Source organism: Oppia nitens, unplaced genomic scaffold, assembly GCF_028296485.1.
Source record: "Oppia nitens isolate AA-2021 unplaced genomic scaffold, nextdenovo-longstitch-racon4-pilon3 scaffold7_pilon_pilon_pilon, whole genome shotgun sequence".
Lineage (NCBI taxonomy): Eukaryota > Metazoa > Arthropoda > Arachnida > Sarcoptiformes > Oppiidae > Oppia > Oppia nitens.
In genome coordinates this window covers 918,430-945,924 of record NW_026533251.1, presented here as the reverse complement: position 1 = coordinate 945,924, position 27,495 = coordinate 918,430, and the positions used below count along the sequence as shown (strand labels likewise).

The 27,495-nt window shown below is 27.0% G+C and overlaps 7 protein-coding genes across 7 annotated transcripts; 3 read left to right on the top strand and 4 right to left on the bottom strand.

Annotated features, from left to right (window-relative positions):
- Positions 1 to 4,587: 4,587 nt before the first annotated feature.
- LOC128963380 (late secretory pathway protein AVL9 homolog) lies at positions 4,588 to 7,574 on the bottom strand. Its single transcript, XM_054309883.1, is given in 7 exon segments — positions 4,588 to 4,878; positions 4,961 to 5,132; positions 5,221 to 5,334; positions 5,337 to 5,457; positions 5,584 to 6,672; positions 6,864 to 7,130; positions 7,198 to 7,574. Coding segments are annotated over 7 exon segments (2,094 nt in total). The 5' UTR covers positions 7,285 to 7,574; the 3' UTR covers positions 4,588 to 4,634.
- A 552-nt stretch (positions 7,575 to 8,126) lies between these two features.
- LOC128963386 (probable E3 ubiquitin-protein ligase DTX3) lies at positions 8,127 to 8,675 on the top strand. The gene has a single exon (XM_054309889.1). The coding sequence runs from the start codon at positions 8,146 to 8,148 to the stop codon at positions 8,611 to 8,613; it is 468 nt and encodes a 155-aa protein (XP_054165864.1). The 5' UTR covers positions 8,127 to 8,145; the 3' UTR covers positions 8,614 to 8,675.
- A 1,943-nt stretch (positions 8,676 to 10,618) lies between these two features.
- Positions 10,619 to 15,638, top strand: LOC128963320 (ATP-binding cassette sub-family C member 4-like). Its single transcript, XM_054309824.1, has 9 exons — positions 10,619 to 10,672; positions 10,758 to 10,868; positions 10,941 to 11,058; positions 11,438 to 12,328; positions 12,432 to 12,497; positions 12,629 to 13,991; positions 14,059 to 14,664; positions 14,740 to 15,268; positions 15,365 to 15,638. The coding sequence occupies exons 3-9, from the start codon at positions 10,951 to 10,953 to the stop codon at positions 15,636 to 15,638; spliced, it is 3,837 nt and encodes a 1,278-aa protein (XP_054165799.1). The 5' UTR covers positions 10,619 to 10,672; positions 10,758 to 10,868; positions 10,941 to 10,950.
- Positions 15,639 to 17,967: 2,329 nt separating this feature from the next.
- On the bottom strand, positions 17,968 to 18,889 carry LOC128963384 (uncharacterized). The gene has a single exon (XM_054309886.1). It carries the CDS (start codon positions 18,854 to 18,856, stop codon positions 18,077 to 18,079), a length of 780 nt encoding a protein of 259 aa, XP_054165861.1. The 5' UTR covers positions 18,857 to 18,889; the 3' UTR covers positions 17,968 to 18,076.
- A 1,027-nt stretch (positions 18,890 to 19,916) lies between these two features.
- Positions 19,917 to 21,249, bottom strand: LOC128963382 (uncharacterized). Its single transcript, XM_054309884.1, has one exon. The coding sequence runs from the start codon at positions 21,085 to 21,087 to the stop codon at positions 19,993 to 19,995; it is 1,095 nt and encodes a 364-aa protein (XP_054165859.1). The 5' UTR covers positions 21,088 to 21,249; the 3' UTR covers positions 19,917 to 19,992.
- Positions 21,250 to 22,446: 1,197 nt separating this feature from the next.
- On the top strand, positions 22,447 to 23,339 carry LOC128963385 (uncharacterized). Its single transcript, XM_054309888.1, has 2 exons — positions 22,447 to 22,693; positions 22,786 to 23,339. The coding sequence occupies exons 1-2, from the start codon at positions 22,601 to 22,603 to the stop codon at positions 23,194 to 23,196; spliced, it is 504 nt and encodes a 167-aa protein (XP_054165863.1). The 5' UTR covers positions 22,447 to 22,600; the 3' UTR covers positions 23,197 to 23,339.
- Positions 23,340 to 25,950: 2,611 nt separating this feature from the next.
- LOC128963383 (uncharacterized) lies at positions 25,951 to 27,495 on the bottom strand. The gene is made up of 4 exons (XM_054309885.1): positions 26,930 to 27,495; positions 26,760 to 26,860; positions 26,579 to 26,654; positions 25,951 to 26,466 (listed from the first exon to the last, which is right to left on the bottom strand). The coding sequence occupies exons 1-4, from the start codon at positions 27,194 to 27,196 to the stop codon at positions 26,038 to 26,040; spliced, it is 873 nt and encodes a 290-aa protein (XP_054165860.1). The 5' UTR covers positions 27,197 to 27,495; the 3' UTR covers positions 25,951 to 26,037.

Sequence of the window (27,495 nt, the reverse complement as noted above, 5' to 3'; positions counted from 1 at the left end):
ATCATATGAAACACTAATAATAATAGCATAAAAAATATATTATAACACGAAAACCAATATATCATTGTATGTTTTGATGGCATCGATTGTTGTTGTAAAATAACACACATAAACTTAATTATTATTGAAAATATGTAGAATAGTAATAATAGCGACAACATCRATAAATTGTTATATAATAAAATGTTAGTTTTGTATTAAATTTCTAATTTGACACTGGTACATAAATCACAAAATTCATGTACTGTACTGTAGCTACAATTAGCTATCGCTTAAGCGTTCAAAACGTGTTATTAATTAAATTTACAAAAATATAATTTAATAATTATATCATATAAATTATATAAYTTTTAATCCATTAATATTACATTATTAAAATTAACTACATTGAAAATTTCACATTAATATTAATTTTTAAATTTTATTTTTTTTTACAAACTATTTTTCATTAGCATGCAAAATAAACATTATAATAAATTTAGTCTWGTAAATTAAACACATATTAAATTAAATGATATTCACATAATATAGTGCTAATAACTGTACTATAATAACAATAGTACTGTATAGTAACTATTATAATAATAAGTTAATTATTAATGTACAGAAAAATTAGTGTATTTAATTACAAAAATGTATGCTTTTATATACAGTTTAATACGAAAACTGTAATAAAATGTTATACCAATTATCTTTATTTTATTTTGTTTTATTATTTCTATTTTATTATTGTTGGCAATAGTACAGTAAGTGATAATTTTTTATAKTTATTAGAAATATGTTATCAAATATATTATGTTATTCTATAAATTTTTAATATATTGTATATTTCCATAATATTAAATTTGATGTACTCTACTATACATAAAATATATGGTTAATAATTTTACTGTATATAAATTTTATACAATAAGTATATAAATTAACTGATAATAATTAAATATTTTAATTATATTAGATGATAAAATATATTTCATAATAGCAAAAAGTAACATAAATTTCCATATTTATTTGTAATTCAATTAAATTTGAGTATAATTAGTGTATAAATATAATTTAATTAAATTTTAAAATATATTATTTTTAAAGTTAAGCAAAAATTAATATTATAACATTTTATTTTGTAATTTAATTAAATATTTATTTTTTAAAATTTATTTTAAGCGAATGATWTAWATTGAATAATTCCACAATTCACAAATAATTATTTAATATATATATATAATATAACATACGTTTATTATTAGTTAATAARCAGTTATTAAATTACGATATTATATAATATTTTAATTAATTCATTAAGAAAAATAAGTTAAAATAGTGATTCATATATTAATAATTGATAACATTTTAGTGATATATTTATAAACTTTATAARCTTTAGTATATATTTATAAATAAGTAATAAAAACATATCTATTTTAAATTTGTAATAAAAATTAAGAATTTCATTGTCATATAAACTAGTTTGCAATATTTGTTTCATTTTAAAAGTATACTAATAAGTTAAATAATGTACTAATTATTATATAAATATTTTATAAAATAAAAATGTAAACAATGTACAGTACTATAATTGTWTAATTAAAAAAATAAAYATTTTTCTTATAAATAACTAYAGTTTTGTAATAAAAAATGTACACTTAATGATCTAAATATTGTTGATTATGTACTTTAGATTTATATGATAAGACTAGTAATTAAAATAACATTTGTCGTCTAATCCATTATTTATAGGAACTAATTAAGAGATTATTTAATTGCAACTAYTATTTAATTGATATGTTAATTAAATGATTTTTGTTTGTTTTWAAAAAATATTCAATAAAACATAAACATCCTATAAAATAATATACTTTTATATAAAACAGTTATCCGGAGGATGACATCAATTATTAAAGCATGTGATTAAAGTTATAATAGTTAGATAATAATAACWTTAAGTTATAAAATATATTTGGCATATTATTATTATAAAAWWTATTCAATATGGTAAGCTATATTATAAATTAATATATAATATATTATATTAAAATTAAAGTAAATTATTTTCTAACAAATTATTCAAAAATTACACAATCAATAGGCAAGAAATTATTATTAAAATAGTAAAATATTTATTGCTATTATATAATAATTTTGACAAAACTTATAGTGTTATGTATTTAAAACACATGATAAATTTTATGTTAAATAAATATAAAATAATTATTATAAATAATATCATCGTATTCACAAAAATCTATATATTAGCATAAAAATTTATTATATAATAATTTAATTGAATGATTTATATATACAGTATATACTGTATATCTAAATATTTTACTCTTTTAAAATATATGTTCACAATTATTTCAATTGAATGAATTAATATTGAAATATATTTCATCTTATTAATTTATTCATCCATTTATTTAACTATTAAACAAAAATATTTTATTTATATGCAAAAATTTTATTTCATTAATATTAATTATATAAATTATTTAATAAAAAAATAAATAAAAATTTATGTCAATATCACATACAGTACAACAATTCAAACAATCAAATAAATGGTTAGAGAGTTAAGTGCATTACACTTATTATTAATTCATTTTATTTATTGAGTATTTAAGCGACAAATAGCACACGTCATTCACCAGATAAATGATGACAATTAGATTTAAAGTAAAATTCAATTTCKAAAAAAATTAAWATAATATTAATAGTTTATTAATTTTAAAGTTAAATAAAACAATTTTTATTATAAAAAATATATTATCGGTAAAAAAAAGTTTAACCAAAAAAAAGACAATGAAAAWACTATAATAAWAAAGTGTAAATAATTRTATTTCTAGATTTTCTGTATATATTTTATATGAAATATACAGTAGTAAATTGTCYATAATATTGTTTAACCTAGTTTTTTARCCTTATAAATATATTTTACATAAATAATAGRAWTTTTTTTGATGATTTTTAATAAATAGTTTTCAATAAATATTATGATAAGARTTTTTTATTTTAATTTCATTATCATAAATATWATTTTGATAAATATATMWAATTAATATATAATATAAAGTGATAAGAAAAGTATTTTCTACAAASCGGGAGGTATAGGGGGTAAAATTGTAAAAATCTCGATAAACCTARGGGATATAATGGGTGTAAAGTTTTTATTGAATTTTWAAACAWTTTTTTTACAAAATTKTAGTAAATTCCCTATAAATTCCCTATAAATTCCCTATAAATTCCCTATAAATTCCCTAACAACTCAATTCCTTAATACTCAAAATATACACTCAAACAATAATATTTATTTTTACAATAGTTTTTGCATTAWAAAAARCTAAAAACRACWACAATAATTATTTCTTTAACTTTTAAAATTATAATACAATAGAACAGTAAATTTTGGTAATATAAAAATTAATGATTTTGAATTTATTAATACGTTATAAAAAATAAAATAGTAATTTAAATAATAAGAATCTAATTCTAAATTTGTAGGAACCCCTTAACTTTTTGGCTTTAGGTCTRGGAGGGGGTAAAATAAAAAAACTTTCTCAGGAGGGTTAAGATGACTTACCCCCTACCCCTTATCGCAAMCATGCAAAATTATATATACGGTATATTTATTTGCAAATATTATTGAGTTTATTACTAATAAAAMAAAAAATATTATAGTTTAACTTAAAATCATTTCTAAATTCAAAATGATTATGAATTTAAACATTATATTAAAAAATATATTAAATTATTGACAAAAACACTATGTATTAGCAAAAAATATTGATTAATAATATTATCATAGRATCGGGTTTTTACTAGAAAACAACAAATTACAGAAAACAATTAAGATTGAAATTTTATKATTCGTTCTAATTTATTTTTAACCTTGTAAAATTAACAAAATCATACTTGGTTATATTTTAAATTTTTATTATTTTTAGTTTTATTAATCGCGTATCATATATAAAATAATTATATTTTTTTGTTTGKAAAATACGCTATCGATTGATAACAATATAAATTAAAACCATTTTACTTAATTTATTAAAGAATCACATAATGTTATATTTTAAAAATCACATAAATTAATTTTATTTATAAATTCAATCGAATAAAATTAACAAAATAAATATTTACCTATTAATAGATTTAATAAACTTATATTATAAAAACATAATATGTTATAAATGTGTCATGATTTTATCACTTAAAATATTATCGTTTTTTCAATTCATTAATAAAACTAAAAATAATTAAAAACTTTTTATAAAACCACATCACAAGTACAAACATATTGCAAGTTTGTAAACTGTATAATAAAAATAAAAAATCACAATTAATAATATTTGACTATTAAAAAATTATTAACGGAAATAAAGACATGTTTTATATTGGAATTATAAATCACAAAACTGTATATTTCTGGTTATAACAATTCAATTGTTTGTGTGTATAATATATACCATAAATTATATATATATATAATATATAATAATGGTATAGTGTACTAACAAAATAATTTTATTATTATAATTTGTTRAATAAATTACCGTATATTAAAACTAATAAAATATTTGGTTTAAATATTACACAATTTTTTTTAATTAATCAATTTGTAACAAACAATTTGCTCATTAAAGTTGTGTCTCAGCTTCGGGCCTCTTGGAGTTGTTTTGTTGATCACTATCACTGTTACCGATACTGTCGGAAGCGCTATCAGTGTTGTTGGTCTTAGTCTGCGACCAATTGCTCCAAAATGAGTTCACTGCAGAACTGATGGCAGTCTTGGCTGAAGTGACGGCGCCGCCCATCGCACGGGAAGTTCGCTGAACTGTTTGGTTCAGTCGTTTGTTTTGTTCAGTCTTTGAATAAAATATCCTTCAATTATATGAAACAAAACATGTTTTAGTATTTCTGTCAAACAATTTATGAATTATTCAAATCTATTTAAAAAACATACTGCGATAGTCTGAGTTTCATATCGTTAACACTCAGTTGTCCGCCAAACGGATGACCGGAGGGCACCTCAAACACAGCCGAATGGGAAACGGAACTCCAGATTTTGTAGTTGTGTGTCGAACGCCAGGCGCTTAAAAAATTACTGTTAAAACTGGTGTAATCTTTAGAGTTTTCTGATAAATCATAGAAATGTTATTAATTATTATTATACCAATAATAACACAAAAATAATATATTAATTAGAMTATAATTAAAACTAACCGTCCATTTCCGATGACCTTAACAAATGAAGTAAATAAATTTTAAACTGGTATCTAATCCACTCATCGCTACCCTCCCAACCGGTGCCTTCGATAAAGATGTCACTATTTTCCCATTATTGTCGCAGTCATTTAATACCGTTTTGACCAGAAAATCAGCAAAACGTAGATCTTCGGTGGTYAAAGTCAACTGTTTGCGCAAATCCGGGTCCAATATCTCAACTTTKGCGCCGTCCAACTGTGYAAATCAATAAAAATTTATATTATATAACAATGCAATCAACCATTAATCTAACKRTTCACTGATTATATAAAAAATACTCAAAATTACTGTAGGATTTATATAAAAATAAAAGATAATTACTTCAACAATCACATCAAAAATGTCTCTCTTTTGTTTGAAAAGAAAATTTGTGGCACCAATCAAACAGCTACGGATACGGACGTCAGTCAAWACATCCAAATAAGTTAGAGACAGATATGGCAGCAAATATGAGCCGCAACTAAATATCTCAAGAGGTAGTCCACAATCAGTGTCAGACAACTTGAGTATTGGCGGCGTTTCCATTCTTTCTATTGRTTTAGACGACTCGTCAATTTTGTCCACACGTTCCGGTTTGGGCTCTTCTAGATCATAGAATATCGACTGTGATTTGTTTGCCTCCCTGTGCTCATCYTTAGCTGGAGACGACTTGTTTGACGACGACTTATCGCTCAGTGCTTTATCTATCTCTTTGAGTAACTCGTCGTCCGAATCATCCATATCTGTGACCATAGATTGTTGTTGATGTTGTAGKWTGTCATAAGAGTTGTTTATATCACTGCATTTTTCTATTACATTAGCTACTGGTTCTGAAATGACAGTACTATCACATTCATTACTGGCAACTACTGATACTGTTGACGCACCGGCAATATTGTTGACATTAATGTTTCGTTTTAGTGGAGAATTAGTAGTTAACTCCAAAAATTCATCACTAGTATTGTTAACCAGTTCTACGTCGGCTGACGACTGCCGGTTTTGTTTGGGCTGTACGGACACCGAACAGTTGGTCAGTCCTTTCGATATGAGTCCGGGCATTAGCGAACACAGGGATAGTATGGCCACACAAAGTGGTTTGACCGGTGACTTATAAAAGAGTACTTTGCGCTCCAATAATAACAGTTTAAATAAAACAACAATTTTGTGATGAAAATCAATGACCAGTTGTCGAGGAGTGAGTCCAACATATAGTTCTGGTGATTGCATTAAACCCGTGTCGAGCTGTGCGTTCAGATTATGGTATGTTTCTTCCAGGAGTCCKATTTTACTGAAGTCCAGCTCACGAAAGTAGGCGTGAGTTATCATTTCGAGTTTGGCCTCAATCAGGCCATAMAGMGGTAGTCGTGACAAAATAACTACCGATTTTTGGACAGAGCCTCGAGTTATGTCCGATGACTTGCTTTTCAGTATCTAWATTAAAATTWWAAAAAACATGTTTAGCGGTAATTAAAATTGTTATCACTATTTAGAAAAAATATATTATATTATATCTATAAGTAAATGGATAGAGAAATGGGTTTCAAACTAAATGATAGTTTAGATGAGATATAAATCATTACAAGACTTTGTGAGTACACCTGTCAAGTGTGAGTCAGCCTTACATTAGCGTTGATCTGTCGATAACAKGAAACACCAAATACGGTACGATTTTGGTCCATAAAGTCTGGCAAATGAAAGTAAATGGCGTCTCTCTCGTGATTRTGTGACCCGTCGGGCAGTGCCAGCGATGGCAACGTTTTCCATTGATGTGGTAACACTATTGTCTCRCTATCGGTARCKACGGTCGTCGGTRTTGTCGTATCGSCGGTGATAGTACCCGTATGTTGGCCATCACCGGCATGTCTTAACGGCGGATAACAATACTCGACCTAACGAAACAYTAAATGATTAAAATCAGTTGATAATTAAATGACCAACAAGTGGTCKGACACTTACCAGACATCCCTTTTTGTGGTGAAAGCCGACGACAATCAAATGCAAGATAATTGTCTCAGCGTTTGATGAGTCTATTGGACCACTCATTGCTGTTGTGTCGACAATGATGGCAGTGATCCTRTCGGTCGGTCGGTCGGCTGCCGCCTCTACCGTACCGATTGACCCGTTTTGGTGACCATTTTGGACACGATTTTTGAGTGTTTATGTTGTGATTGTTGTGTCAATCAATCAAAACAAACAAATCATTTGTGATTTCATTTGATATGTGAAAACATTTACAATATATTAGTTGGCATTCACTGAACCATTCATTCAGTCAACCAATAAATAGCACTCAATCTATGTGTTTGTGTTATTAAACAATAAGAGAGAGTCTAAACTGTATTTATGTTTTCTATGTGTTATTGCTATACGAATACATTGATTACATATAATACAGTCAACTCTATTTAATACTGTATTAGTGATTATTAAAATATCAATTTATATTATAATATAAACAAAYTGTTAAATTATTTTTACACAAACAGACACACGTGCRMTAATTATCATATATATTTGTACATTAAATGAGCGCGTGATACGTGCAATATTATTATCTAACTTATAGTTRTAAAAAATATAATATCTATAACAATGTACATGTATTTAGTTTGTATAAATTATACGGCAAATAAAATAATTATTTTTTTTATTGTTTTAAATATTAATAAATTACTTGATAATAGAAAAATAAGCATGATGATTTCATRCAAATTATTTTCTAAACAAATTTTTATTGAGATTAATTAATATATTACTATTATTTTTTTTTCATAAATTTTAATTTTAATTATTTTGTTGTAACTTTTTTTGACAAAAAACAACAAAATCCGAAAAACACGAGATTTACAAAAATAATTTYAAAAATAATGATAAAATTTATATATCAAACGGCAAACAGAAAAAATGGGAAACAAGTTTACGGTGAAAAAACGGGTCGACAAAAGCACAGGTAGTAAATCAAAGGTCGATTGTCCCATATGTTTGTCGACCATTGAAAAGAAGTGCCGACTCGACAGCTGTGGACACGAGTTTTGTCGCAAATGTTTGCTCCGATGGACAGATAGCCAACGGACGTGTCCGGTATGTCGACAACTGTTTACAAAGATTTGCGATGAGTTTGGGGCCGATATTCATAAAGACATTCATCGGGAGACCATTCGTAGAGTAGAGAGAAGTATTAAAGACGACAACATTTATATTCAATATCTTTATGACAAAAGACAACAAAAGAAAAAATTGCTAAAACTATTGGTCAATAAAGACGAGAACAATAGTWATCAGAAAAAAGAGTTGAAGACACTGTTGAGGTCTAAAATGATGGCCGATATTAATGCCAAATATGGCAATTATGTCATACCTTTTGTAGACTAATCATCAGATTTTATGATTTTTAAGGAAAGTTAGATCTATATATMAAGTGATGGCTATAAGTGATGGCTTATATATATTGATTGATTATATTGAATAAACAATTATTTTTATTTGTCTTAAATAAATACAGTTTATTGATAATAAACTATAGATCTGTATATTTTCTATTTTTTTAATGCAGTGATACTAAAATTATTTTATAATTATAATATTATTTAAGTCRTAAGTTWAAAAAAATTACATTAAATTTAGTTTAGTTTAATGTACAGTATAGTGAAATTTATGAACTTTAAATTTAATTAAGATATATATAATAATTTGTTAAAAYAAAACAATTATTKGTAGTCCTAACCACATACACAACAATATGCTACCAAACTCTGAGATCAGCAGTTGAATGTCCSAAATGATCCAACTGTGCTCATACACACCCTATCAGGTAAGCCATTGTTTTATCATAATCTTTATATTCTGGTTCTGTGTTRTGGTCTSGATGTCCATAATTTTGGTTCAAACAATTTTTTGTATACAGTTTATCTCACTAAACATTATCTAATCACTTATTAGTTTATTTAATCTAAATTAATTTTTATATTTATTAGATTTTATGGTGTATTTTGATATTTAACAAAAATTTGAAATATCACAATTAAAATATATTATTACAAAGTGGTTCTTCGGCTTATTAAATTATAAAAATTTGATTTCTCATAAACATTTCAAAACAAAACAATTCATTATAATGATAATTTATTCAAATATTTATCAAAATACTCGTAAAAATATGGCATTTAATTAATTAATTTTTATTTTTTAATTATTTTTATAAGTGATATAATTTAACTTATTTTAACTTATTGATCATTTTTATTATAAGCCGTCAATGGCCACTCGCTTTACTAATGATAATGTATTTTAATCATTATTTGTTTGATTACTAAAAAATAAGTTTAACAACTTAAATGCCATACTTTGATGAGTATTTTGATAAATATTTGAATAAATTATCATGGGTATTTTTTTGAGAAATAAATTTTTTTAGAATTTAACAAGCTAATGAACTACATTTGTATATAAATTTAAGAGAATATATAGGAAATATAAAGATAATATAATTGATAATATAAAAGATAATTGGAAAATACATGAAATAAGTTTATATTTAATATATTGAAATTAACATAAAAATAGGTTATATTTAAAGTAATATTTAAGACATTGTATTGATTTAAGTATCAAGTAGAAAAGTTAAAATAAAATGTTTAATAATAGTAAAAATAAGTGATATTTTTACAATATTTATGAAAACAATATTTCGGCTATACTTTATATAGTTTTAAAAAATGTTTGTATAATATATTATTTTATTGTTTTATAGTTTACATCTATCATTCACTTACATAATGAACTAGTTTTATAGATTCATAAAATTAGTTGATAATAATTACTAATAAAATAAAACTAATGATATAATTATTGCAAATCTAATTAACAAGTTTTTAATTTAATTTGTTTTGTTTTGTCAAGACATAGCAAATAATATTATTTAAAAATAATTTTAAAACTAAATTAATTAAMATTTTGWTTTATTKAATTTAATATACATTATAAGCAACATTTTTTTGCATRCAATATTATAAAASTATTTTCAATTATAATTTAAAGATATTTGCAATTATAATATAAAAATTTTCATTATRCTTTAGTATCAAACAAGTCATACATTTTTGGCTAATAAAATTTATAATGTCTTAATTARGATAAAAGTACAAAACTTTACCAAACAATTACAATTATCAAAAAAYTGTTTTATTAATTAGATTATCAAATTATTTTTATTATTATATTTAATGCACAYAATTAAAAAAAATWWAAAAAWTGCAGTATATAATTCAACAAAACTGTTATTATTTAGCATTAAAAAAATATAATTACAAAATATATTTATAGCTTAACAACAACTWAATAATTGTTGTAATATAATGAAAATATCTAAAACAGACAATTATAAATGTCCATGTTTTGATMATGCTAACTTTTTCTCAAAAGTTCAATTTTGGTAAATTATAATTTTTGTTAATAAATATTTTTTTATCTATAATTTTATTTTAATATTAAGTAATTGATGTCTATTTTTTTGAAAGGTTTACGTTACCATTTTTTCTCAAATTTTATGGCAAACCAATTGAAACTACCGATTGTTACCAGTGCTCCAAAACTGACAAATCGGATGTGTTGGGCAATCGACTGCTAAAGTAATTGTTTTGTATTTACAAATAGATTATAATAGTTATATATATATCATAATATATATATAAATCTTATAGATTTTGGGAAATGGAGCTCAAGAAACGGGAGTTGGGACACAAACCAAGTCTATTGAAAGCATATATCAGAGCTTATGGATTAGATTTTGGTTTATTTACTTTATGTAATATATTTGTCGTAAGTTTTTTTACTTTTTCAATAAATTACATTATAAATGAATTTAATTGTTTTGACTTTTAATAAATTTTCAATTATTAATTTTAATTATTTGATATCTGATATTAACTTTTGAAGTTTACAACAATTTTTAAAAATTTGATATATAATMMTKTACTGTAYATAAATATTTTAATTATTSARTAAAATATTATAATAAGTACTCTACTAAAACATTAAATTACTTTTATTAGTAGTTTTTTATTACTGTAGTTAATCAAACAAAACTACAAAATTATAATTATGTAATGAAAATACCTCTACAAATACAATACAAACAAAAGTATAACAATTATATCAATTCAATATTTTAATAAAATTAATATTTTTTCATTAATAGGATTGTGTGTTAAGAATATTACCATTGGTTGCAATGAGTTTTCTCATCAAATATCTCGATAAATGGCAAAAAAGCAAAGAAATKGATAGTAATGATGAAGAATTTGGTTGGCACTCAAATCGGGCCTACATTTACTATAGTGCAGTCAGTATWTGTATAGTCCAGGCTATAGCATGTGTGACATCGCACCCGTATTTTTTTCTCAAAACCCGGTTAGGTATGCAAATACGATTGGCCACCAATTATCTCATATACAACAAAGCCCTTAGAGTGTCGAACAGTGCATTGAGAACAACCACTATCGGCACAATAGTCAACCTATTATCTACCGATTGCTATAAGTTTGATACAATGATACTATATATACACTTTGCAATAACCGGACCCGTGCTTATGGTCTGTATATTTGGATTTTTATGGTATGAATTACAAATGTCATGTTTGGCTGGTTTGGCATTTATGGCTGTCTACACACCGTTTCAAACAATGATGGGACCGCTGTTTTCGCGACTCCGGACTAAAATTATGGTCTTAACCGACAATCGGCTTAAACTGATGAATGAGATCATACCTGCTATGCGTGTCATCAAAATGTATGTCTGGGAGAAACCGTTCGGAAAGTTGATTGAGTTGTCACGAGTCAGGGAAATACAGGCCATACATAAAGTTATGAATATCAGRGCATTCAATCTATCATTGTTTTATGTATCGGGAAAAGTGATGACATTTCTATGTTTACTGATTTTCATAYTAACAAACAATCAATTGAATGCCGAAAACGTTTTCGTAACCATAGGTCTGGTTAACCTTTTAAGAAGAATTATGACTCAATATTTTCCATACAGTATATCATTGGGTGCCGAAACACTGGTGTCTGTACATAGGATTGAGGTTTTATTTTTGTTGTTTATTATATCGTTAACATTAAACACTGGAAAATAATAGTAATAATCTTTTTTTTTTTAAAAAACTTTTATMAATTTTAATGAAACAGAAATTTTTGTTATTAAATGAGTTTCAATCAACACATCATTYACTGCTTACCAATAGTGAAGTACCGGTAAGTGTTTCTTACATTAACTATACTTACGGTAAATACACTACAATATTATAGATAACTCAGTTAMTACATAACMATTTAATAATAATGTTTTGATTATAATAAAATCAATTACTTATACATTATTTTAGGATCCRTATAAAAAATCTTTCAATGAATTAAAGAAAATGGTTATCACTGATGAAAGTGAAAACCATATATCAGTGGAAAATATTTGTGCAAATCATAGTGAAAACGAAGGCAAAATTATTAGCATTTTAGATGACATCTCATTTGATGTCAAACCGGGAGAGTTGACTGTCATTATTGGTTCAGTGGGTTCGGGAAAGACAGCAGTTTTGATGGCATTACTCAAAGAGCTAAATTTAAGTTCGGGAACTGTATCCGTTAGGGGACGGTTGGGTTACGCAAGTCAAGAGTCGTGGATTTTTGGCGGAACAGTCAAAGATAATATATTATTTGGACAGACATTTGATGAACGAAAATACCGACAGATAGTCCACGTCTGTGCTCTCGACGATGACTTAAAGCAATTACCATTCGGTGACCAAACATTTGTCGGCGAACGAGGTGTCAGTCTTAGTGGTGGACAACGAGCTCGGGTTAGTTTAGCCCGAACTTTATACTCCGGTGCCGACTGTTTCTTATTGGACGACCCATTATCGGCAGTCGACTCTTCAGTAGCCAAACATATATTTGAAAAATGCATTAAAGGATATCTAAAAAGACATTGTGTTGTATTAGTGACACATCAATTGCAGTTTATTAAAGCCGCCGATCAGATAGTGGTCCTCAATGACGGTAAATGTATTGCTTCGGGTAGTTATACACAACTTCTAAACAAAGGTTTAGATTTAATCAAATATGCGGGTAATTCGGATCTACAAAGAGATGACAAATCCAAACATATATCTGATATGATAACGAGTCGCACGTCATCTCTGTCTCAATTGTCACACATTTCTCTGTTATCTCACGACTCATCTCATCATTCATTTMCCGATGAAGAAGTTTATGACGAGAGAGGTATTCAAAAATATGGAGACAAATCTGAAGACATWATCAGTGATCCAAATAACCCAGAAGTAGTGTCGACCAAAGTCTACTGGACATACATGAGAGCCGGTGCCGGCATTATATTGATTCCGGCGTTTTTCTTGTCAAAYATTATCACACAATCGCTGTTCACAGGAAGTGACTATTGGTTGTCTCAATGGACAGGATATCTGGARCGCAAACATATAGTTGACGGACCAGTTGAGCGCAGTTGGATGGTATCGGAAGACATGAATACAAACATTATTATCTATTCTTTATTTGTGGCACTTATTTTTATATTTTCAATCTCAAAGACAGTCATATTTTTTGTTATATGTATGCGATCTTCCGTTAACTTACACAATAAACTRTTGGAGTCTGTTTTGAGAGCACCGGTAGCTTTCTTTGACAAATATCCAATCGGAATGATAATCAATAGAGTGTCCCGTGACTTAGGTCTGTATTTACTGATAATTGTAWTTTCAATGTGTGATTAATTTTGATAATTATTTCCTATCCGTAGGTATTATCGATGATATACTGCCGACCTCTGCATTTGATGCACTGGAGATACTATTGGACTGTATGGCTGTTTTCATACTGTGCGCTATTGTTAATCCATGGGTTATCATACCGACTGCTTTTTTATTTATTTCAAATTTTCTTGTCATTAAATTTGCATTGAATACCATTAGAAAAACAAGAACAGTTGAGGCCAAAGCCCGGAGCCCAGTGTTCAGTCATTTGACGTCAACTATAAACGGATTGACAACTATTCGGGCGTTTGGCCGGGAAATGGATTTCTCGAAAAAATTTAATTCAGTTCARGACACACAYACCAACACGTATTTCATGTCAATGGTTTGCACCCGATGGTTTGGTATAATACTGGATGAGCTATCTATAGTCTATATTATAGCGCTGACCATTTTAATGGTAGCAAATCTCGGCACTTTTGACAGTAGTGTCATTGGTCTGACTCTATCGCAAGCGTTTTCATTGACCACATACTTCAGTTGGGGTATACGTCTGGGCGCTGAAGTCGAGACTTATATGACTTCWGTTGAAAGAGTAAATGAAATGAAGAAAATCGACAGAGAATTAGATAGTGGAGTACAACCACCTGAAGGTTAGTCATTCAAAGTATAGATAGTATATATATTTTGGRTAAATTTATTGATAAAATTATAATTTTTATTAATAGGTTGGCCACAAAAGGGAGAAATTATTATGAGAGACGTTAGCCTCCAGTATGAAGGCAACGATAATCCAGTTTTGCATAATTTGAATTTAGTCATCAAAAGTGGTGAAACAGTTGGAATAGTTGGTCGAACCGGTGCMGGAAAGTCATCGATAATAACGACATTGTTTCGTATGACACCACCAACTGGTTTGATACAAATCGATGGCATCGATACTTCAGCGATAAGCCTGAGTGCGTTACGACGTATTGTATCGATCATACCTCAGGAACCGATTGTTTTCACTGAAACCATACGCAAGAATTTGGATCCATTTGGCGAATGTAGTGATGCCTTAATTTGGGAGGCRTTGGCCAAAGTTGAGCTCAAGTCRACAGTCACTGCGTTTCCACAAAAGTTGGATCAATTGATGAGTGAGAGCGCCGGTACWTTCAGTGTGGGACAGAAACAATTGATTTGTATGGCCAGAGCTATACTCAGAAATAATAAGATACTGGTGTTAGACGAAGCAACTGCCAATTGTGATCCCAGGTATGTCTATAATAATTATTTTTATAATAGTTTTATAATACTCTAAAACTAGTCATTTATTTTTTGAAATATAAAAATATTTTTTTATTATCTCAGAACCGATGCTCTAATTCAAGAAACAATTAGAAAGTCATTTACTGACTGTACTGTCTTAACAATAGCTCACAGATTGAATACAATCATGGATTATGATAAATGTCTGGTATTAGATGCCGGAGTGATTGCACAGTTTGATTCACCATATATACTATCAAAGGATAGGGACGGCATATTTGCACAGATGCTCGAAAGTACCGGAAAAGATATGGAACAACACCTCAAAGATATCGCATATAAAGCTTATGTGAAAAAACACAATGTTTTACATTAATTAAAATTATTTACTAATTATATTTTACATTGAATTTTGTTTTTGTTGTTTGTATTTAATTATATAAAAAATCTTTAAATAGCATTATATATATAAAAAATATTTTTTATGATTTCAGTATTTTATAAATGATGTTATAATGTTGTATWGTAAATGATATTATTAGATAAATATTGCGTGTTTATAATTATGTAAATATTGTATTTTTTACTTATCTACAATATAAACATTAATATATTTTTAAAAATGTAAATACATTTATAATTATAAATAGAAAATACTGTTAAAAACTTATATAAATATAATAATATTACTGTTTAAATATCATCAAAATACATAGTTATCTCTATTTTGTTATATGTTATATAAGATATCTAACTTAATATTTTTAAATATTATTTAAAAACTACAAACATATTAATAGAATATTTTTAATAATCAATACAATTAATGAATAACAATAATAATGGAWAAAATTAATTATTATAAACTKATTGACTATTATTTAAATAWGTTTCGCAACAAAATTGAATATAATTATCGTAATACTTATATTGAATATTTTGTGTATGGTACTTTTATGATAACAATCATCAAATCTATATATTTATTAAGTTATAATAATAATGAAAACATAGAAATAATATTGTTTGACTTTTCTCATTTTTTTGGTGGCATTCATCAATACAATAATTTAATAATAATTTTGGGTACCACATTTTTTTGTAATATGTTTAAGCAATATCATTTGTCTACTAAAAATCTAACCTGGCGCATATCTATTGATATAATYAGAGGACATAATACTAACCATGGTCATAATTTGATTAAAGGCATTAAAAATAGTTTGCTATTATTTTTKAAAACTAGATCATATACTAAATCAATTTGTATCGTTTTTTCTATTATTTTTGTATTTTATTGTAAGTATAATTTAGTTTTTAATGTGCTTTAATGATMTATATGATAAAATAAAATATTTTTAATTAAAAAAATTTAATTAATTATTTTACAAACAGATTTTTCAATATCACTTTTATGGATATCAATTATTATTAGGTTYTATACATTTGAAACATTTTGTAAATCACTTGTTTGGCAATTATTACAATTAATACCATTTTATATGTTATGCAATGACRGTCTATTTAGTTTAACAACTTTATTTATAATAAATAAAGTGGATACATTAATTATAAAACAAATAAATACAATAATAATTCAATTGATTAACATAAAAAATTTACATTTATATAATAATATGAACATTAAGTATAGAAATGTAAATAAATTTATGAGAGATCACAATATATTTTGTTTAAATTTTTTTAAACAAAACAAGTTTTGGTCCAAATTATATTTAGAAATGATTATTGAATTATTACCTATAAATYTACTACTAGTTCATCAATTTTTATTTGTACCCCTAAATTATGATGTTCAAATATTTTTTGCATTATCTATATTCCTAACATTGTTAGTCATATTTATTATTCAATACTTGTTTGCACGTCTCTCGCGTGATATCCACAGCACGTGTTTATCATTATCACGACTTCAGTGGCGTATCAATGGATATCCGTTTCGGTTGCGATTCAAACTCCAACTAATGGCTTATTTTGAACGCCTATCGAGTAATCGTAAAATCGGTATAACTTTAGGTCCGACTACTAATGTCTTGACATTTATATTATTTTTTCAGGTATAATGATATCAGTTGATTAAATATATGATATTAAATAMAATTAATATTTTTATTTTATATTTTTAGATAATTGTAAAATATTTTCGCTTTTATTTGTTAGTACATAAATTTGGTACAAAAATAATATAAATTGTAAAATTTTCAATTTTTTATTTATATGTACAAAATATCCATTATAATTTCTTTATATTATTATATATATATATATATTTTAGTACAATAACATACAATAACAACTATCAGTTTATAATGTACAACATTTTTAAGATAATATAATATTTCATAATATAATTTGTGACAATACTTATTATAACAATTATTATTGCAATATGGATTTTCTTATTACTTAAAAAAATTTTAAAAAACAATCATAAATAGCATAATTAATACATAATTATTTGACTTAAATAATATAGTATATTATATAATATACGTTCAACAGACTATTRTTGATAGTTTGATTTATACAGTATATATTTTATTTAACTTGAAATATTTTTTTATATTAATGACAATTAGTTTATTTAAGTAATTATAATAATTTATAATAAAAATTACACCACAGCAATAAAATAAAMTATAAATGTAAAATSTTTGATATCATAAATATAAAAACAATTTATTTTCAAAGAAAATTAAATAATTTAATTAAAAAATGTAAATGCATTATGAAATTGACGATTGATTAGTGAGGTTAAACAYATTACAAATGTAGACTTCYAGGTATGGTATGTTAAACTTCAGTTGTGGGGACATAGACTCGGGTGTTATGATTATTAATGACCGATCCATTCATATATATCCTTTCCTCGCCATTTCCCGAGTGTTGTGAATATTTTCGTTCAAACGAACGGTTATTATTATTGCTGATCAATGGGTTGGACGGCGGCGACGGTTTTGGTTTAGTGGGCGGCGGCGGTGTTCGCGAGGACGACGTGCGCGACGACGGCTTCGGCTGTTTAGCCGATTTATTGGGAACCGAATAGATCGCCTCGGGATTGACTTGAGGTAACAATGTTGGCGACTTGGGTTCGGTAGTTCGGGTAGACGTTAGCCGATTGTTTAAACGATAGTTTTGCATACGTATCTGATGGGCGTAAACGGCAGCTATGATACCAACCAGGAGTGGCATCAAATATGAACAGACACTTCCGCGTATGAACTTTCCTGCGGAGCCGTACAGAGCACTCAAAAACATGACACCACTGAACATTATTGACAGACAATAGTTTTCCTGAAGTGTGCCTACAATACCCATAACATTGAATATGTTTTCAAACACTAGAAATGTGATGCACAGCTTCTCCCATAGTTGGGCGCTGTGACCCTTCCCATAGTCACCTGTCCACCGGTCATCAGGAAATTCACGTCTCATATGATCGACGCGCATCTTATTATATATACCGACCCATATTGACGATCCAATGTTCAATACAATAAACAATATTAACACATATTTGGTTACATTAAAAGTACGGTTAGATGTTTTAGTATCACTGGTATACTGACCCATCACTTCACTATTTATTAATATACAGTGCTCACCAAAAATAAAATAAAATAATAAATATTATTTATAMTTTAAGTAGTTTAACAAAAAAAAAGTTATTATCTACAACTATGACATGGAGTTTAGTAATTATTAAGTTATAGATTGCATTAAAATATTTTTTTAGTATAATATATTAGTTGAATACAAAAGAGTGAAATAAAAAGTTGTAATAAAATTAAAGTATAAATACTGTGAATAATAGCGTCAAATATCTGCAGATATACTAATAATATGTCACAACTAAATGTTAATAAAATTTATTTTAACTCAAATACTGGAGATTAGGTAACTATTGGAAGCGACAATTCATACGTTAATTGAATTTATTTATTTTTTATCAAACATTGTTATTATATTTTCATTATCAATAAAGGTATGGTCAGGTTATTTAATAAGTTTATAAACTTTACAAATTATAAATAAACAAAAAATAAAGTTTATAATATTTTTTATATTTGTAATAAAAAATAATWATTATTATAAAATGATTCTTGTATTTGTGTAGTTAAATTTAATATTTATTATTGTTTAGGTAAACATTGTTTAGTTAACCTTGCTGACTATTAAAGATAAGTACAGAACAATATACTGTATAAATATAAATAAAGCCTAATATTACTTTTATGCTGAAATAATTTTTTATTAAAGCTATTTTCATATGAAACGTGTATTACTCATAAAATAAATAAATAATTTTTTTTATAAATTATATTTTTTGAAAATTATAACTATTAGTTACGTTTTAATTATAGTAATCTACAGCCGGAAATTAGAAATATCAAATTAGTTATATTTCCATAGATATCAAAATAATTTATAGCATAGGATTATTATTAAATAATAAACTATTTAAATAATCAAAATATAAACTTGAAAATAATGTTTTATAGTATTGATTTAAAATAGATTCAATATTCTAAAAATTTATTAAAATAATATATTGAATTGCATTGAATTTAATATTAATTGAATATTTGATTCATTTTTATTTTCTATGCAAAATAAATACAATTAATTTGAATAAAATTTTGCATTTTTTAACTACAAATATAGAGTATAGAAAAAACTCTAAAAAACTTTTGTCGACATCTCATTAATCATTCATAACTTTGTGAATGTATTTCTTGTGAGTCTTGATCTTCATTCACATCTTTCTCCTCCTCTTCTTCATCTCTTTCTTCGTCTTCCACGACCTCTTGATTGATGTCTTCTTCACCATAATAGCCATTATCATCGCTTTGATTGTCTTCATAATTGTATTGATTTTCAACGAGTTCTTCGTTGTGTTCATTGACAACAGCAATGCATTTCTCGCAATGTTCGCCAATGAAGAGATGACCAGTAAAATAGTTGACAGCATTTGGCACCAACTCTTGTATTAGATCTCKTGACACATTCCAGTCGTATTCAAGACACTCGTAGTCCTCTATATCTTCATTTGATGTCCAAAAATAGTCGAAGAACGAGTCATAATAGTTATACACCTCTTGACCAGTATTTTGGTCGATAACTTTGTCATACGGAATACATTTGCCGTCTTTCCACTCGATATCAGTGGACACAACTTTCAACGGACGACACAGATCTGTCTGTTGCAGATCGATCTTCAGGTAGAAGTCTTTGCAGATGACATCGTTGGTGAAGTACTCGTTGGGTGAGAAGTAAAACTCTAGCGAAAACTTTCGCTCCTGTGGTTCGGTTGTCACCCGAATGTCCATCAAATGTCTGAGTACTGGCAAATCTTCAGCAAAAATGCGTTTTGAAAAGTCTTTCGAAGCGCACAAAACTTTTAGCCAAAAATCGGGAATTCCGGCGACTTGTGTCTGGTGTAKGACTTGGCTGTTGTAGTCATCGAGAAAATAGTCGTCCAATTGATCGCATTTTCCCGACACGATTTGGGCTCGTTTTTCGTGAAACGGTTCGTACATCTGTTCGTACTTTTTGATCAATTGGAGAAACTCTTCGACAAACTGAAACTCAACAGTCTTTTTCTGTTCGTTCAGTTTTTTCAATGCATAGACTCTTCGTTTGACTGCTTCCGGCAACATATCAATGCGATTGACACTGTCTGTCGGTGTGGTGTCTGTCGAGTCCGACAAAGATTTGCAGTCATTGTCAACAGTGTCGACACCACCTGAAGTCARGTGATTGAAATCAAAATCCTGATAAATTTGTTCAGTTTCTGCAAACATTTCACTTGTTTTTCCGACTTTTCTAATAATATTTCACTGATATATCTCTAAAATATGATATGTTTTCTCAATTACAGCAAATGATTGGCTAAAGAATAATGAGATTTTGTGACCGTTTATCTGAAATTTTTTTTGTGTTAAATAATTTGTTTTGAAATATGTTTTATAACTGYTATTAAATTATTAAATTTAAGTTCACGTGAAATGTATTGTAATAATTCTTAGTATTATAACTTATTATTAATAATTAATAATATTATTAATAACTAATAAATCACATAACAATACAATTATTATAAAAGACTGGTTTTGAAACAATCGGTTATTTATTATATGATATATTAATTTAATATATTGTTTTGATGATTGATTTGTTTTGAATGCCTGATAAAAAAATAAGCAGAGACTAAAGTCAGACAAGGAATGGGAGGTCAAAGTGACCACTATTTCCGATCCATCACTAAATTCGGACCGTTTGACCATAAAAACTGAACCCAAAATACTGACAGACAGTCAATATAGAAAGTTATCGCCAAAACCCAAACCTATAGACAAGTTTAGTCTCAAATTCTTTGGTTAAAAAGTTTGACTCTAAGACTAAATCGTCTAAAACTAAATCAAACAAAACAAGTCTAAAGACGAAAGCATTTAAATCTCGGACAACGAAAGTGACAGCAAAGACAAYAACAAAGAGAAAGTCTAGACATAGAGATACCGATCCATTGAATGACAAAAAACGTAAAAAACAAACTTAATTTTGACAATATTTCAATTATAAAGGGACTAATAAAAGTATAATATTAATTAATATTTTAATTAAAACTATTACTAATATATAGTCAAATTAAACTATCAGTTTTAGTTATTTTGTATAGTCTATTAAATTAAGTAYTAAAATAAATTATAAAAACTTATTTAATTTAATTTACATCATTAACTTTTTCTCAAAAAATGTAGATTTAAAAAATATTGTATTTTAATGTCAAAACAATATTATAAAGTGTTAATTGTAGTCACAGTTTCAAGTGATTCCCGCATTTAAATTTAGGTTCAATTGTAACAAAAAAACCAATTTATAGTCTATTATTATAATACAGTCTTTAAAATTTAAAGTTTAAATTATAAGTAAACTATAATAGAGTCAAGTATTTAAAAGACTGCAATAATATTGCAATCAAATGATGCAATCAATTGAAATATTTAATAAATTTAATAATTTCTTTTTGAAGTTATAACCATAGAAAACGTTAGATTTATTTACAATTAAATACATTGAATAACATTATTATTGTGTTTGTGGGCTAAAAAATATTGACGTTATGTTTGACMCATAATTTAAAAGTATTGCAAWTTGCAAATGATTTCAACGATTTTTATCTATATTTATATTACAGTCAATSAAATCATTCATTCATTCATTCATTCAATTCATAAGTAGTGTTAACTAACAGTTATAATAGTGTTGACCATTGAGTGACCACTTCATTGACCACCAGATTATTTAGTCGAAGCAATGGCCCGAACAAAGAATCACAGACCGAACCGATACCCGAATCCACACGAGAGTGTGTTGACCAGCAAACGATCGTCACAGTCGTCCAGTTCGGTAAGTGTAGCACTACTGACCAGTGGTCAGTGTCCATATCAYACRTTATTTTATTTATTTTTTTAATTACWAATTGTTTTAATCATTTTCAGGGATCRAGTGGTATTAAACAGCGAAACGTTGGCCGCAAAAGCCGAAACCGATTGCAATTGGCCCGCAAGTCGACAGCCAAASCTCCGCGACCAGTACCAGGCGATCGTCACTATCGTTACCGACCGGGCGAACGGGCCTTACGTGATATCCGTAAATACCAAAACTCTACCAATCATTTGATAAGACGAGCGGCCTTTCAACGGCTCGTCCGCGAGATAATGCAGGACGTGATCGACGGCTTTCGGTTTCAGTCGACAGCTTTGTTGGCACTACAGGAGGCTTCCGAAGCATATCTGGTCGGACTATTCGAAGACAGCAATCTGTGCGCTATTCACGCCAAACGAGTAACAGTAATGCCTCGCGATATGCATTTGGCCCGAAGGATACGCGGAGAACCATCAATCGGGTAGATAATAGAGGGGACAGTCAGCTAAACACAATATTCCGTGATATGATATACTATATGTGAGATTATCAATAACTTGAGTGCCAATACTTTTGTGGTATAATTTATATATATTTTTAAAATAATTCATTCATTTTCATATTTGTACAAATTTTCCGATAGTTTAATATATATATCATAAGTATATTTTAAAATACAAGTATTACGAGTGTTAACAAATAATGTGATTWTTRTGTATTATATTTRTRTTRTTATATAATTTGAAAAACWTATATATATATATATTTGATATAYCGTTATATTGATAAATGATTTTGATAAATCATTACCATAATTATATTATATATTGTTTGCTTAAATTAAAAAACAATTAATTTATCATATTGTTAATTAAAACATGTTTAACTCATATACAGTTTATATTTTTTGACTCAAAATACTTTATCAATTAATAATTTTGTTATATTTTTTATTATTCGTTAAAAAAATCAAATCAATAGAAATATTTATTAATATATATATATTTAGAAAATAAATTTTTTTTTATTACTAGTGACAAATATTCGTAAGCTTTTAAATAAAATATTTTTTTTAATATTGAATGTTTTGTGTTTATTATACAGAGTATTTTACATTTATTAAAAATCAAATTGATAAAATTGAATTACGCTCTATTAAATTACCTTGATAAATTATTTTGTTGTAAAATTAATAACGTTACTTATGTTTAGTATTAATAGATTATTATTATTATTATTAAATTATTGACTTWAAAGACATTATCATAAAAATATTTTTATTAAATAATAATATAGTTTTAAAAATACTTTTTTATTATAATTAGACATTAATTGTATGTTAATTATTGTAAAAAGTTTATTATTTTGAGATAGAAATATAAATTTGTAATACAACTGTCCATTAGTGACCTACCGGTGYCGCCATCAGAGACACAAATCATGAATATCGACAATAACTCGGGTTTCAAGTCATTCAAAATACCGAAACTATCGAAGTCTCGGCCGAAAATCGATTTGAAACAACTGTTGGCTGAAGACACCGATGAGTTTGCCGAGTTTGCCGTCGAGGACTGGCCACTGAAAAATGACAACAACAACGGCGATTGGGATGACCAGTGGGACCAACAATTGGACAATACTAATGATGACCAACAACTCCAACAGCGTATCGATGAAACACTTAACCAATTGAAGGCCAACAATGAGTGACCACTATATCATCGGCTGTTTTTTCAGTGAGGACTGACCAGTGGGTCTGTGTATATGTGACTTTGAATGGACAGACATGTGATGGTTGATCCACACACACACACTAAACAATTGTCTTAATATTTATTTAATACCAACACATGTGTTACAAAAGTGTTAATTATAATATTAATTGTAATGATTTTATAAAAACATTATTTTATCTAATATTTTATTTTATTTATATATTTATTTAAAATTGCGATTATACTGTATATTGTATTAATTACCGTAAATAATTTATCGCAAATAAAAAATGCTATACTGTATTATCCAATTTCATTTATCGGTAACTTATTATTATTATTATTATGTAATAATAATATAATGATAATCTAACTATAAAAAAGACATCATCTTTAATATTATTTAATGGTATATTTAGTTAGGTATTTAAAAAAAATAATCTAACAATTATTGTACTAAACATACACACATTGCCTATTGATTGTGTCCTAAAATACTATAATTAGTTTTAATATGTGATTACAGTTACAGTTATTTACCCGATATGTTGCTTAAAATCAATTTACTGCAAAATACTGTACTATTTGGTTAAACATTATTGCAATAATGATAATACGATTATCCAGTCCGTGATTATTAAGAGATAATGGTGTGTATAGTAAGGGATTACTGGGTTTAAATGAKCCAAAATTAGACAAATATTTTTTATCATATCATTAAATAACATTTTATGACTTTTATATATAATTTTTTCTTATTGAAAACTTATCCATACAAAAATGTTATATTTTAGTTTATTTATTTATTTTTCTTAATGTATTTTTTATGTTACATTAATTTTTATATATTTGTAAAAATTGTTATTTAATAAATGTCAAGCCATGTAAATATTATAGTATTTATTTAAAAGAAAATTTAAATATTTTATTGTAATTTTTGTACAAAACTTGCTACATCATAACAATTTTTTAATTTTAACAAAAAAATGTAAGTATTTAAATAATCTAAATAACATTTATTACTATATAATAAATTACTTTCAATTTTAAAAATTGGATAATAATATTTCATAGTTATTAAAATTATTTGCATCGCTATACACTATAATGTTAAATTATTGTTTAAATTTAAAAATAATAATAATAATTAGTATATTTTATTTTCTAATGTCTTTGTTTTAAACAACATAATGTTTTTCAATTATTTTTTAATGAATTTCTTGTACACTATATTTTTAAAAAAATTTTTAGGCCAAATGTTGCGAAAAAATGTTATATATTTTTAATATTCATATATAGTATTAGTTTTAAATTAATTTTTTGACACAATATTTAAAAAATTTCTTAAATCACTTGAAATTTTATTTTTTTATATTAAAATAACTAATGAAAAAAATATAAAGAAAATAATTTTTAAAAATAAATTAATTATAAATATTAATAAATAGTATTACAGTTAGGAATTATTTGCTTAAAAATAAGTATTTATAAATTATTTTTAAAAACTTATTTACAAAAGAGGACAGAGAGAGAGCTCAGGCAGTTTTAATCCAACATTTTCTGAAAATTTAGTGGACAGACATCGCCTAACGTTTTCCATCAATTAATTAATTAACCTTTGGTTTGATCGATAACAATATATCCCTGACTCTTGAGGTCGGCAAAGGTTACGTGTCTACCGCTGCCCAAAACATGACCACCTAATTCATCGTAGGCTAGTTCGGCGCCACCACCCAAGTCATAGGCACCATCGGCGTCATGTATTGGCATATCATAGGTCTCTCCTCCACCATATTCTTGACCCATATCGGCGCCTCCCTCGGCCTGATAACCGCCGGCGGCTTCGCCCTCATATCCACCATCGGCTTCGCCTCCGTATGACTTTTTTGGCGCCGGTGGGGGAGGAGGTGGCGGTGACTTCTTTTGCTGTTTATTCCATTTGCTGTTCTTCCACGAACTCGGCTTCTTTACCTCATAGAAATCCATTCCCTTATTGTTTTTGCCGCCAGTCTTGTACTGTTTGCCCCATTCATTCTGACCCTATATATATATATATATAGTTTTATAAATCAATTATTTAAATTTATAGAAAATAAGACTATTTTATATATATATATTTTGTTTGTTTCAACAATAACAACAAAATGCTTACAGATTTTCCATTATTGACTTTTTTGCCGAAATCATCTTTACCTCCCATATCTTTTTTATTGAAACCGTGTTTCTCACTTAAAATTATTAGTAAAATTAGTTTTATTTTAATTTTAAATAAATATATATTATCATGGTAAATAAAATAAATAAATAAAAAATACTAATGTTTGATTACTAACCCATGTTTGCTATCATATTTGCCTTGCTCATTTTTGCCTTTCTTTCCGTATGAWGTTTTCATTCCATCAGATTTGTCGTATTCGTATGACTTTTCGTAACCCTTGAATTTGTTTAAAAAATAGTTATGTATTATAGTTATAGTTATTATATTAAAACAATGCAAACATACCTTTCCCTTATCGGTTTTCCATTTTTTATTATCKCCCCATTCCTCAAATTTGCCGGCCTCTTTYTTACCCGAATTGTCTGACCATTTATCGCCGAACTGATCCATTGATTTTTTATCCCACTTTTTATTAGCCCATTTATCTCCCATATCATACTTTTTGTGACCATTTTTGCCCCAATCGCCTCCCTTTTTGTCCCATTCATTTCCATCGTATTTTTTGGATCCCTTACTCATACCACCCATAAAACCTTTATTTGATTTTCCCATTTCGTGTCCCTCATCGCCTCCTTCTCCACCTCCTTCACCACCACCTCCTCCTCCGCCACCATAGCTGGCAGCTGTCTGAAGATCTTGAAGTACAGAACCKATGGTTTTCAATGCAGCACTGGGTGCCACTTTGTCTCACTAGTCTTGATATCACTGGAACTGGTGTCCAAAGCTCTGGTATGCGCTACCAATAGGCACACAATAATAGTGAACAATTGAAACATTTTGCTGTTTCTCATATTATTATCCATTGTTATCCACACTTATTCACTGTCGATACTGACACTTGATTTGAATGA